This window comes from Labeo rohita, chromosome 2 (assembly GCF_022985175.1).
Source record: "Labeo rohita strain BAU-BD-2019 chromosome 2, IGBB_LRoh.1.0, whole genome shotgun sequence".
NCBI lineage: Eukaryota > Metazoa > Chordata > Actinopteri > Cypriniformes > Cyprinidae > Labeo > Labeo rohita.
In genome coordinates this window covers 4533260-4547762 of record NC_066870.1, presented here as the reverse complement: position 1 = coordinate 4547762, position 14503 = coordinate 4533260, and the positions used below count along the sequence as shown (strand labels likewise).

General features: G+C 40.3%; 1 protein-coding gene across 1 annotated transcript in view; it reads left to right on the top strand.

Moving 5' to 3' along the window:
* The first annotated feature begins 600 nt into the window (after positions 1-600).
* Positions 601-14503, top strand: part of kcnt2 (potassium channel, subfamily T, member 2) — a 35476-nt gene continuing 21573 nt past the window's right edge. The window contains exons 1-12 of the mRNA XM_051135953.1: positions 601-934; positions 1182-1261; positions 1503-1602; positions 1948-1992; positions 2088-2136; positions 2273-2332; positions 2520-2594; positions 5354-5437; positions 5518-5612; positions 11863-12043; positions 12673-12837; positions 13640-13776. Of these exons, the coding sequence (XP_050991910.1) occupies positions 858-934; positions 1182-1261; positions 1503-1602; positions 1948-1992; positions 2088-2136; positions 2273-2332; positions 2520-2594; positions 5354-5437; positions 5518-5612; positions 11863-12043; positions 12673-12837; positions 13640-13776 (1148 nt within the window). The 5' untranslated portion in view covers positions 601-857. The remainder of the gene's footprint in view (positions 935-1181; positions 1262-1502; positions 1603-1947; positions 1993-2087; positions 2137-2272; positions 2333-2519; positions 2595-5353; positions 5438-5517; positions 5613-11862; positions 12044-12672; positions 12838-13639; positions 13777-14503) is intronic.

The following is a 14503-nucleotide window of genomic DNA, read 5'->3' as shown; positions in this document are numbered from 1 at the left end:
TAGGTGAATTCTCACTGTCTCACCCTGTGTATATTTATATATTTCTTTAATATCTTAACATATTATTATATCTTTTCTTAACCATTTGCACACACGAGCATTATCCGACTCTCCTCCTGACCACAGACGGAGGTTTACAAGCCACTTTTTCCTGCGCTTTTCAGCAAATTCTTGCCTTTCTGCACTTATGAACAGCAAATTTTCATACATGATAAAAGATAATTTGTGGTTTCTCGGTTTGACCGATTTGAGCATCCATAAACAACGCAAAACATATTTTTGAGTTTCTGCTAGTGATTCCTATGGAGAAATATCACCTCCTGCCCTCCAGCTGCATTTCGCGCCACAGTAATGACGTCATGTGCAAACAACCTATTATCAGTTAAGGAACAGTGTTGAATATTTAACGTTAGAATTAATAGCAGGGTTATAAATATTATATTTTAAGCCGTCACTCAACTTATTAATCTCCCATAAAATAAAGACAAATATTTGTTTAATAACTTAATGTCTACAAGAGCTGCTTTTTAAAGATGTAATGACATACTGTAGAAAGCGCACCTGTGAGAAGAAGCTGATGCTGAGGGGAAGCCGCTGACATACAGCTTCTGACATCAATATTTGCATGAGTATTTGCATATTTGCGTCCATCAGCCACACTTACCAGATGTGAAGGTTTACTCTGGGAAGAGAGACAAAGGGATTCACGAGAGCGATTGCACTTTGATATTATTTTGCAGCTGTACCCTGAGATATCAAGATTAATTGGAAAAAGTCACAGACACAAACAAACTTCTCGGCTTATATGAAGTTGTCGTACTGATCTTATAAAGAGTATTTTTGCGCGTTTGAAAAATATGGCCGATGATGAAAACGAAGAGGCTGTTAAACACACATTCAGGGATTTTTTGCGTCGAGATCAAAACGATGTCAAGTAAGTGCTTCTAAATTCATCCGTGTTGTTTTTATCGTTGTTTGTGTTAAAAAAACAAACAAACAAACAAACAAACAAACAAACAAACAAAAAAAAAACTATATGCTAACTGTATTATATAACTCGAATGTGATGAAGTGCAACCTCTGTACAAATAGAAAATCAGATTTTAAAAAGTGTTTCTGAGAGATTACTAACATTTCTATTGTTGAATCGGTAATTCTCGTGCTTGTGCTTTGCTGTATAGGGTGCAGGTTGACTTTTACGTCAAAGCGAGTAGTTTCAAAGAACGCCTGCAGTTTTACTTCATCAAAAACCAACGATCTAGTATGTCTCCGTGTTTTCTCCTTATGTTTCTTGTTTGCATAATACAAGGAATTAAGAACATTTTATATATATATATATATATATATGTGTGTGTGTGTGTGTGTGTGTGTGTGTGTACATATATATATATAAGAACGTTGTTTTAAATGTATTTTTTAAATTGATTTCACTTGTGCATGTGACGCTTTTTTGTACTATCATGTCTAAAATGCTTTATAAACACTTCTTTTGTATTATTCAGGTCTCAGAGTGCGAGTGTTTTATCTTTCGCTCAAGATATTAAGCTGCATTTTGTATATATCCAGAGTGCTGACTGACTCAGAATCTGATCAACATAAATGGTAGATATTTTTTTTATTGTTTGATGGACAAAGAAGGCTCATCTTTAGTCATATGTGATATTTCCCTTAAAATTCTTTATCACTTCCTGGATTCACTATGTAGTTTTGAAAAGGTTTAAAGGAAAAAGTGCTTAGGTCTGTACTAATACATATGGGCCATATATTTATATATATATTTCCCTATACACAGTCGGAGAAACATTGTAGATAAGACTAACTTGAAACTTCTGATTGTTATTGGTCCACATAGGAAAGAAATACATTGCTTCATTAGAAGCAATTTTTTCAGTGAGGATTACTACATTTTCTATTCAGTGTGATATATGATTTCTTCCCTCCTCATAGCTTGGGCTGTGAATACAAAAATTATACCCTGCTTGAAATCAACTGGTATGTCGTTCCAATGAACTGTAAACAGAAATTAAATATAAAAATGCTCTGATTTATTAATTTGCAACATTTTAATAACCCTTTATTGTTACCAGGGCCTCAATTATTTGGGTTGATCGAAATCCCATACTTTGGGCTGCACAGGTAATCTTTTAGAAAAATCTCATAATATCAAACCGTTTTTTGAGTATTTTTGCATTATGGTTTGTGTTATGAAACTGACATAAGGTTATTAATAATCATCGGGATAATCACTGATGTTTGATTTTATTTTCTTTAGGTGTCTGTTGCAGTCGTATGTTTATTCATAAGAATCCTGCTGACATATCTACGATACAGGGTATATTTTTTTGCATTATCTTAGCCGTGTGTGTCAGTTTAAAAGAAGCATTATCTAAACAATGACCCTGAAACAATGATGCACAATTAACAAGTAATAAAGGCGACCTACTGATATGTTTTGTGTGCAACTATATTGATAACATCTATGATCATTCTGTTTGTTTGTGCTCTCTCTAATGATCTAGGGGCACATATGGCAGCAGGTACTTCAAATAGCGTTTATCTTGGAAATGATTGACACTGTGCCCTTTGTAGTTGGAGTAAGTATGCACAACAAACAACTGACAATAATAGTGCATGATGTTGGTCCTGCCACATCTGAACGCAATTCTTTCCTTCAGCTCATAACACTTAACCTATCACACTGCATGGATAAAAAGGATATTTTAAATTGTACATTTTGTTAATGAGAGGTGTGCTTTTCTAAATGATTGAATTGTTGGTGGACAATGAAGTGGGCAAAAATCCCATAGAGGGGCTCGAGTCATATGCAGAAACCAGAATATCATGAAGATCCCTTTTGACTTTGAGCTTATAATGAATCACCTAGAATACAACACTGTAACACCCTGGCAACCATCAGAACATCCTACCCTGGTAACTATTCTGCTTGAACAACCTAGCAACCACATAATAATGCCCTGGCAACCACACATACTATCCTAGCAACCGCATAGCAACGCCCCAGCAACTAATCTGAATAACATAGTAGCCGTATAGTAATGCCCTAGCAACCACCTAGACCATCCTAGCAACCACATAGCAACACCCTGGAAACCATTCTGCCTAAACAGCCTAGCATGTAACCACAAGGAACACCCTAGCATTCAAATGGCAGCTCCCTGCCAATGACACTGAACATATAGCAATGCCCTGGCAACCACTGTGAACACCCTAGCAACCACAGACCAACAATCGGGTGAACACCCTAAACAACTTAGCAACCACATAGCAAAGCCATGGCAACTACCCTGAGCAGCCTAGCATCTGCATAACAAAACCCTGGCAACCACTCAGAATACCCTAGTAACCACAAAGCAATGCCCTGGCAACTACCCTGAACACCCAAACAACCACATACAGCTCCCTGGCAAAAACCTTGCCTAAACAACCAAGCTACCACATAGCAATTCCCTGGCAACCATCCTGAACACCCTAGCAAACACAGAGCACCTCTGTGGCAACCAATTAGAACACCCTAGCAACCACGTAGCAATTTCCCTGGCAACCACTGTGATCACCCTAGCAACCACAGAGCAATAACCAGGCAACCGTCCTGAACAACTTAGAAACCACATAGCAATACCCTGGCAACCACCCAGAATACCCTAGCAACCACAAAGCAGCACAAGGTAACTACCCTGAATACTCTTAACAGCCACACGCAATTACCTGGCAACTACCCAGAACACCCTAGCAACGGCCTAGCAACATAGTAATACCCTGGCAACCACTCTGAACATCCTAACAACCACAAGCAACTCCATGGCAACTATACTGCCTGAACAACCTGGCAACCACAAAATAATGCCCTGGCATAATAATACCCAGACTATCCTAACAACCAAGGAGCACCTCAGTGGAAACCAATCAGAACACCCTAGCAACCACAGAGCAATTGCCTGGCAACTATCTTTAACACTCTAACAACCACATACAACTCCCTGGCAACTCTCTTCCCTGAACAACCTAGAAACTGCATAGCAACTCCCTGGCAACTACCCAGAACACCCTAGAAACCACATAGCAATTTCCTGGCAACCATCCTGAACACCCTAGCAACCATGTAGCAATGCCCTGGTAACCACTGTGAACACCCTAGCAACCACATAACAACTCCATGGCAGCTACCCTGAACAGCCAAACATCTACATACTGTGGCAACACCCTGGCAACTGCCCAGAATACCCTAGCAACCACATAGCAATGCCCTGATAACTAACCCAACCAACCTAGCCTAGCAACCAAATAATAATGCCCCAGCAACTACACAGACAGTCCTAGCAACCACACAGCAATGCCCTGGCCATCAACCTGCCTGAACAGCCTAGCAACAATATAGCAACAGCCACATAGCAATGCCCTAGCTATTTATACTGTATATATGAAACATTAAAGGCAAAAATTGTTGTATAAAACAAATAGTTCCAATCCTTGATTCTGATTGATTGTCAACCACTTTGTTGCAACCACAACTGTTTCTGAGGAACTACATTGTTTGGTGGAAGAATACTGTTTTTATGTTTATCATTACACTTTATTTGCTTTTGTGAAACCTTACTACATGTATGGAATAACCATTTTATAAAAGCAATAAGCCCCTTAAACCGTGGTTTACAGTGAATTTCTAACAGCTAAGAGGGTTATGACTCCGCTTTGCGCCATGCCTAACAACGCCCCTTAGCTATTATAAATTCACTGTAAACCAAAGCTTCTTGAGGCTTATTGCTTTATTGTTCTGTAGGAAGTTTTGAGTTCTGAAAGTTGCAATATATCTTCATAGTATATTTTAATCTATAAAACGATTCTGAAAATTGATTCTGATTGGTTGAGCCGTGTTCAAAGCTGTTGTAAATTACTCTACAAACATACACCTTTGTTTACATCTGTGTGCTGCTCGGCACAACTGTTTCTAAGGAACTACATTGTTTGGAGGAAGAATAATGTTTTTATTAATATCATTACACTTTATTAGCTCTGTTTAATTTTGTGAAACTTTACTACATATATGAAATAACTGTCTTATAAAAGCAACAAGCCCAGTGAAGCTGTGGTTTACAGTGAGTGTATAACAGCTTAAGGGGGTTTTAAGCACTCGTGCCTAACAACGCCCTGAGCTGTTAGAAATTCACTGTAAACCACAGCTTCATGGAAAATTAATTTAATTCCTATAACCTTGGTTAAGCTGATCCTGTGAAGTATTTTTACATACAGTGTTATTTCTTATGTATTACATTGCATTTTGGTGAAATGCTTCTATTTTTTCTGAAGGTTTAATGACTGCTCTTTGTTGTAACAGATTTTTTATCCTCCTCTCCGAAACCTTTTCATCCCTGTGTTTCTGAACTGCTGGCTGGCAAAACGTTCTTTGGAAAGCATGGTTGTGAGTATATGTTCACAACAAATGATTAAAAAGAATAAAAAATGAATACATATTCACATATATTTCTCTGTGGCTGTCAGAATGATCTTCATCGTGCTATTCACCGGACACAGTCAGCCATGTTCAATCAGCTCCTCATCCTCATCTCCACCATCGTCTGCCTCATTTTCACTTTGTGAGTTAGTGAAAATCCACTCATGTACACACATATAAAGCACAGTCACACAAATTCGATCACAAACTGCATGTCAGATAGGATTTCCTAACAACTGTGTCTCCCAATCACTGTTAGCCTGTTCTCATTTGACTAAGACTGGAGTATTAGGCGTGCAGCATGATCAGGGTCAGAAACAGATTGAATTTCAACTCATTTTTTGTGGTTTCTGCTTTTAGAGGGAGAAGCACTTACTCACCACAAATGTACATGTCCATCCATGTTCACATCCTTATTAATCCCTGATGTGCTGCCAAGCTAATTGTAAAACAGAGTGGCTCTAAAAAGTGCTTGGACACTTAAAGGCTGGAATACACTACACAAACATCACACATACATAGGCTTCCAGGGGCGTCGCAACCTAGGCATCATATATTTGCCAGCTTTGCAAATGGTAAATGGTTACAGAGAAAAACTGGGCTTTATACACTAAACGACTGCGGATCAAACACTACAAAATTTATCAAGTCGTTCTGAACACAATAAACTCATGATGAAACATTATTTGCAATAAACTTTACACCTGTTATTAAGATGCATTTTTGTCAGTCTGATCACAAGTGGACAATGTGAAATACTCAGTACCCAGTACTAAGCTTAATATCAAGCAAGCCAGTCCGGTATTGACGTAAAATAGCATACAAGGTCGGAAATACCAACAAAATGAAGAAAAAAGACCCCAAAATTCAGGATATGAACAGCACCTTGTATTATATTATTTTTTATTTTGTATCATAGAGTTACCAGCAAGAGTGCTGTTTTCTAGAATAGAAACAATTTTGCACTTTGCAAATGTGAGATTTTAGACAACAGTTAAATACAGTATAAATGTAATAATCATTTAGTATTTTTAGACACAACATTGTCAAATTTGACTCTTTTTGCTATTATGCCAAAGAAAATAGCCTAGTTCCAAGCAAAGCAGAAAAGTTGTGTCTGTCAACAACAAATAGTGGTGTTTTGTTCTCAAATAATTCAGTGTTTTTGATTGAATAATTACATGACCTATTCATAGACTTTGTTCCTAAATGAATTGGACAGTTTAAAGGAATTGGTTGAATGATTCTATGATTTGATTATTAAGACTTGCTGTCACCTACTGAAAATTTTAGTTTTAGAACACTGATCTCATGAAGTTATTCATGGAATTATAATTTCAGTGTAAATGGATTTTGGTGAATGGTAAGAAGGGTTTTTGTGTATAGTGTTAATTAGAGTATATTAAGCAATTAAAAAAGAGACTCAACAGTATGTAACTTTATTTATAAAAAATTATGAAAAGTGGTGCCATTTTTTTTTAGAGGTGCAGTGATACTGATGCAACGAGGTGTCACACCCCTGTGGACTGTTTGAGTTGGTTTCTCCCTCTGTTGCCCATATTTGGTCCTTCCTTTGTTCTGTCCTTGTCAAGTCATTATTAGTTTATCACCCACACCTGTCTGTGTATCATTATCCTGCCTTCAGTGCTGTGTTTGTCGTCCGGCCTCGTCAATGTGTACATGTTTGTTACTACCCTCCTGTTGTGAATTTATCTGCTTTGGACTTTTCCTGTGGATTATATTAAAGACTTTATCTTTGACCTTCGTCTTTATTCGCCCATTCATCGCATGATACATGACAGAAGACAGGACCATTAAAACAGTTGAAAAGATGGAAACCACAGCAAGATTCGCCGCCCTAGCCCACAAGGATCTTCCGTTCGTGGAGTTTGCCTGGGAATCCTGCAGCCTTGCCGCGGCGACGGTGTTGGACGACGCCACCATCAATTCTCTGTTCTGTATCGGGGCCAATTACCATCGCCCCGTGGACCTCCCAGACACCTCTGGACTGAGCTGGAGGGAAGGTATCCTTCGGTGTCTGTAGAGTGTCCGGCCCCGATCCAGAACTGCTCAGCTGTCAAGCCTGCCGGCCGATCAGCTCCCAGGGCCCAGCCAACCCAAACCCCGACTCGTGGAGCCAGAGCCCGAGCCAGAGCCCACCGCGGACGGAGAGTGACAGAGCCATCGGCAAGGGGAGCGACAGCACAGAAGAATGCTACGGAGCCTAAGCCAAGCCCGTCTGACCAGGTGCGAGAGCCGGCCATGTGGCCCGTGCAGTGGATGTTCCAGTTGGGCGTGAGGGTGCTGAGGACAGCAGCCCCCACTGCACTGCCACTGAGGGTGAGCAATGTCTGGATCTGGAACATTTAGATATTGAACTGGATTTGATTGATTTCTCTGGGGATATATATGTGGAACTTCCTGCCTGCCCTGAACAATCTGCCTGCCTGGATTTCCCACCCACTCTCCCTCTGTTATCTCCTCCTATCGTCCCTGCTGCTTCAGTCCCACCACCGCTGTCCCCTGACAGCCCCGCTGCTTACCCTCAGCCCACCATCTGTGCGGTGGGCTCACCGCGGGTCTGCCAGTCTCCATCGCCATTATGGCTGGAGAATCACTCGTCTCCAACTCCAGCCTCTGAGTCCTGCACTCCACCTCAGCCCTCCGACCCAGCGGCTCCACCCCGGCTCTCAGCTCCCTCTTCTCCACCGTCGCCCCTCGGCCCACTAGCTCCACCGGGCTCCCTCGTCCCTCCGCCTTTGGTCGGTCGTCATCCCGCCATCGCCTCAGGACTCCACTCCTACGGCTTTGCCTCAACGCTCCGTCCCACCGGCTGTGTTGGGCTCCTCCCTCCCTCCAGCTCTGCCTCAGTCTTCTGTTGCTCCGGCTCCGCTGCAGACCTCCGGATCTCCGCCTCCGCCTCGGTCACCAGAGCCTTGGGCTTCACCTTGGCCCTCCGGATCCTCAGTGTCACCCAGGATCATTGTCTCTCCGTCTACGCCTCAGGCTCCACCTTCTCCTGCTCCGGCGCCATCGGTCGGCCCCCTGGAGTCGTCAGCCTTTCCACCACCATGGCTCCGCCGTGGGCTACCATCATGGCTGCGGCCTGGGTCTCGCCTAGCTCCCACTGCTCAGAGTACCTGCTGTCTCCTCCCTCCGTCGTCACCACCCTGGACTTTGTTTGTTGTCCTCCTCCCGGGAGTCCGTCCTCCGCCAGAGCCTCCTCCTACACTCCGTTGTTTATTGTTTTGTTCTACGGCGCGAGGTCACGCCTTCCGGGAGGGGGGAGTAATGTCACACCCCTGTGGACTGTTTGAGTTGGTTTCTCCCTCTGTTGCCCATATTTGGTCCTTCCTGTTCCTGTCCTTGTCAAGTCATTATTAGTTTATCACCCACACCTGTCTGTGTATCATTTTCCTGTCTATTTAAGTTGCCTTCAGTGCTGTGTTTGTCGTCCGGTCTCGTCAATGTGTACATGTTTGTTTCTACCCTCCCGTTGTGGATTTACCTGCTTTGGACTTTTCCTGTGGATTATATTAAAGACTTTATCTTTGACCTTCGTCTTCATTCGCCCCTTCCTCGCATGATACGTGACACGAGGTAAGTTATGTGATGTTTTGTAATTAATTTACAATGGCTTTAAATGCGGCTCAACCAATCAGAATCAAGGACCAGAACTATGTGGGCCTGTTTACACCTGATCACTTCATGTGTTTTTCTCTGATCGGATATAAATGTGATTTTTAAAAACTGTTCCATTTACACTAGGCCACATAAATGAACTCTTTGTAAAGGTTTTTCCCTCTTGTGCCCATATATGGTTTTCCTGTTCCTGCCCTCATTATGTCATTATTAGTTAATCTTGTATCACCTGTGTCTTAATTAAGTTCATTGTTTGTGGTCTCGTCTATGTGTACGTGTGTTCCTGCTCTGCTTGTGGATTTACATACTTATCCTTCACACGCAGTTTGTGACAGATCCTGCTGTCCCCGTCCTTCTCCTGGAGGACTTCGCGTTTCTGGCCAACTACACGCACTACCCGGACAACTGCCTCTGCTCCTTATATTTTGCTGGACTTAACACCACACAAGCGCAGTTGTCTGGGGATGGTCCTCGAGAGAGCCTCACCGCCTTCATCGAGTGGATGCTGGTGTCCTGCAGATCACATCTGACTGTGGACTATGCAGACAATGACACCAGCCCCACTCAGGACCCAGCTCCCTCGTCTCCACCGGAGTCCATCAGTCCACCAGCTCCACCGGGCTCCCTCGTCCCTCCGGCTCCACCTTGGTCAGTCGTCCCCCTGACTGCACTTCTCCAGTTGCGCCTTGTCCTTTCATCCCTCTGGCTCTGTTGGGCTCCTCCTTCCCTTCAGCTCCCTGATCCGCCCTGGACCCTTCTGTCTCCTCCTTGGCTCCTCCCTCCATCATCATCTCCTTGGACCTTGTTTATCATCCTCCTCCCAGGATTCCAATCTCCACCAGAGCCTCCTCCGGCACTGACTTCCTGCCAGCTCTTCGCCGTCCCCTGTCACCATCCCACATCCACTTTGTCCTTCTAAGTCCCCCTCCGTCCCTTCCTTTTTTCTCTACGACGCGAAGTTGCGCCTTCTGGGAGGGGGGCGAATTGTCACACCCCTGAACACTAGGCCACATAAATGTGTCTGTCACACCCCTGAACTCCTTGTATTGGTTTTTCCCTCTTGTGCCCATATACGGTTTTCCTGTTCCTGCCCTCATTATGTCATTATTAGTAAACCTTGTATCACCTTTGTCTTAATTAAGTTAATTGTAATCACCTGTCTTTTATAAGTTGGTTTCAGTTCAGTGTTTGTCGTCCGGTCTTGTCGGTGTGTACGTGTGTTCCTGCCCTGCTTGTGGATTTACCCGTTTGGAATATATTAAAGACTTTTGATTTCATTGACCTTCGTCTTTGTGCTTATCCTTCACACGTAGTTTGTGACAGTGTCTCCTCTAAATGGATAAATATCTGATAAATATCCTTCAATTCTTCCGTTATATGCAAATTTAGTTCATCTCAACAACAGCAACAGATATACTCATCTGCGGTGATGCATGTTGCATTAGCGCTGTTATATCTGGCTATAACATGTAATATAGCCTATAACATGCTCTTACACATTTATTATTTTAATATTTTGGGAGGAGTAAAATTTACATATGTGGTGTCAGCAACCAGATGCATTTACACTTCCAGTTTAGGTGTAAACAGGGCCTGCGGAAATCTGACTTTCACCAAGTGTCGATACATACAGACTAAAAATCGGGACAAATAACTGGGAAAAATTTGTATACTGTACTCCAGTTTTTACTTTACACTTCAAAATGTCTGAATGTTTAAAATGAAGACAAAAAGTATGTGAACTGTTTGAACTTGATGAGAACTGATGTCATACATCCACTAAAAATCACCAAAACTCCAGTTTAGTTAATAGAAAAGCTCTAGCATAATTGTTTTTCAGATAACATATTTGCAGATTATCTGCTGTCGAGCTCAGCAACATCAGCTTTCTTTTTGTTGTCAACATATTGGAGGTTTTTTCTTTTATCTCAAGACTAAAGCAATATACTAATTGCTCTGTGGTCAAGTGTTCATCATTAGAAATCTATGCAATTACCATTACAGTACCAGTAAGTGCATCTCAATGCTTTTAGAGGAGATTTTCACAAGCTGTTTGCTCATAGACTTGGTGTCATTTGAAGAGCTAATGCAGGGCAAAAGATGAGTTCTCTGTCATTTCCTGATCCCATCACTTTATGACCATTTGTGTGGTTTTACCCAGAAATGGAGCTCGTATATCTCACATCTCTTTGTAAGGCATTATATTTTTGCTCATCATGCATGTAATATGTAACAGTCAATTTACATGCAATATGGCCATCATGCTGATTTTTATGTAGCTTTTTCAGCATTTGCTGATTTTGTCTCTTTGCAAAGTTCATAAATAACTGTAAAACATCAAATTGAATTGAGTGATTCATTTTAAACTCTACACAAGGTCAATTGTGAGTAGAGAAAATAAAGACTTGATCTTTTGCCATGTCCATATGAAATCATTAGAAAGCAACAATGGCATTGCTTTCCATTAGTGACTTGCTAAAATTTAAACAGCATCATTCAGGAATATGTAGAATATGCACAGCAAATGTTTTGTTTTTCATCGTGCCATAATTTCTGCAGGATTGTGCTGCTGTGAATGCTTCATTTCTCTTCCATAATGAGTACAATTTGTAAACATATATTAATAGTTTAATAATGATTAATGTATTAATGCATATATAACTGCAGTATACAGCCCCTCATGTTCTGCAAACTTAACATGGACTCTTTTGTCTTGTCTCCTTTTGTTCATTTGTTCCTCCTCTCTTCAGCATTTGTGGTGTTGAACACTTGCAGCGTGCCGGAAATAAACTCTCCGTTTTTGACTCTTTCTACTTTTGCATCGTCACCTTCTCCACAGTGGGGTTTGGAGATGTCATTCCTAATGTCTGGCCCTCCAAGTTGCTGGTGGTTATTATGATATTTGTCACTTTAATGGTCTTGCCTATCCAGGTAAGCTTGCCTTGATACTACACTTTAAAACAGCAATGAATGACGATAACTGTACAACCAAGTATAGCATGATATACACTATTTTATTGGCGTATAAAATGTCATTTGGAACTGTGGGTTATTTTCAGTTCTGAAAGATACAGTATGTTTTCATAATATTTTTTACTTCAAAAATGATGGAAAATTTGATTCCCAGTTTAGGACCGTTTTAAGTTCATGCTTGTTCATCTAAACTTTGATTGAAGACATTGAAGACAAGTTGAAATTGCCATATACAGTTAAGGAAAAAAACTATGAAAGTCAATGAATGATGTATGTTCAACGGAAAAAAATAAATTCATACAGGTTTGGAACAACATGAAGATGAGACAACATTTCATTTTTGGGTAAACTATCCCTTTAAAATAGTGCTGCCAGTAGAATAAAATAATCTTCTGATTTCTAAGCAGCTTTTAGAAAGCAAAATGAAATGGTGAATGGTGGTGGTCAGTCAAAAAGCTTCACAATGTTCATACACTTAATTCTGTCATCCTGTCAGGGACATCTCAGAACTATTGTGGCAATGTCATTAAAGAATAAGAGCTAATGCAGTGCATTATGTTTTTTCTCTGTGTGCTGTGATGCATTAGTTTGAGGAGCTGGCCTACTTGTGGATGGAGCGGCAGAAGTCAGGAGGAGATTACAGCAGGAAAAGAGCAGAAACCGAGAGACACGTGGTGCTGTGTGTCAGTTCAGTGAAAATCGAACTGCTGATGGATTTCCTAAATGAGTTTTATGCTCACCCCATACTTCAGGTACATAAAGAAATTAAGGTGTTTGAGGAGAACATTCCAGGATTTTTCTCCATATAGTGGACTTCAGTGGTGCTCAATGGATTGAAGGTTAAAAATGCAGTTTTAGTGCAGCTTTAAAGGGCTCTACAAGATCCCAGCCAAGGAATAAGAGTCTTATCTAGTAAAATGATCAGTCATTTTCTAAAAAAAAAAATCAAATGTATATAATTTTTAACCAGTGGCCAATTTCTTTCAAATTTCTCACAGATCTCTAGGACCTAATAGATGCTCAAATTTGATTGGTCGATGGTGGCCATGTTATTCAAAATAACATATACTTATGTTATTTTGCATAAATAACATATGTCCTCATATACAGCAGTGGCACTTAGGACAAAGATACTGCATGATGATCGGACAAAGGATTGTGTAGTTCTAGCCATTTTTATGTTTTCCTATTTTATAGTGCCACCAATTGGCCAATCACTGCAAATTTTCACATGACCACAGAATTAATCAACACATATGAGTTAAGTTTGGTGAAAATATTTCATTATTCAAAAGTAAAAGTAGCCGTGCCCACTTTGTATGTTTTGGCACCCTCTAGCGAAGGTGAATGGAAAATGTAACTTTTTTCCGGGTAACTTTTGATATTCTGACTCCAGAGAATTCTGTCATCATTTACTCACACTTCTATACCTGTATGACTTACTTTTTTTCTGTAAAATCCACACAAATTAGGTCATTAATGCCTGCTAATTGTTTTAATTTGAGTCTTGACAAGCTTCATGTTTTCTGTCTGTTTGATGTTGTTGTCTTCTAGGAGTACTATGTCATCATCCTTTGTCCAGCTGAACAGGACGTGGCGGTGAGACGGCTGCTGCGGATCCCGATGTGGTCACACAGAGTCATATATCTGCAAGGCTCGGCCCTCAAAGATCAAGATCTGGTCAGAGCAAAGTGAGTTTAAAGACATTTATGCTTATCTGCTGCGATATCTTGGGGCTGTTTCACACATCCCACATCTACACTGGGCTTCTGCTGTGCAGTTGCTGCCATATATAGAAAATATAATATTTCTCTAGTAATATAGTATTTCTTTTAAAAACAGACATAAGTTATAAATGATCGTATCTTAAAAGATTTTTGTTGAGTGAGCAGTTGAGAGCTATTTCAGACTTGATCAAATTTTCATTGGGAATCACATTTACATGAAGCAGAACCCAAATGTTGAAGTCTTGCCTTAAAGGACGTAATCATCAAAAAATTTCAATCTGTATTTTTGAGATAAAAATTGTGTAACATATCAAGAATTAAATAAATTTTTCTAACCCAGTTGCAAAACTGGGTTACTCTTAATTTAACAGTGTCTTTGTTACAGTGTAAACATTTAATCCATACAGCAAAAAATATATTTTTAAATATAATTTTAAATATATTTAAAATATACAAAAAATAGCCAAAAATATTTTTGCTAAAAAAAACAAAACAAAATATATTTATGTACATATATTTTCAAATTCATTTTAGAGTTTTAAATATGTTTTTGGCCATTTGTGTCTATTTTTAAAAATGTATTTTAAAAATATAAATACATATGCCCTCTGTGTAATTCAATACACAGAAAGTACATTCCCTATCAGTCAGTTACATTTGACGTTACGTCGACTGACGTCATGGGGTCTCA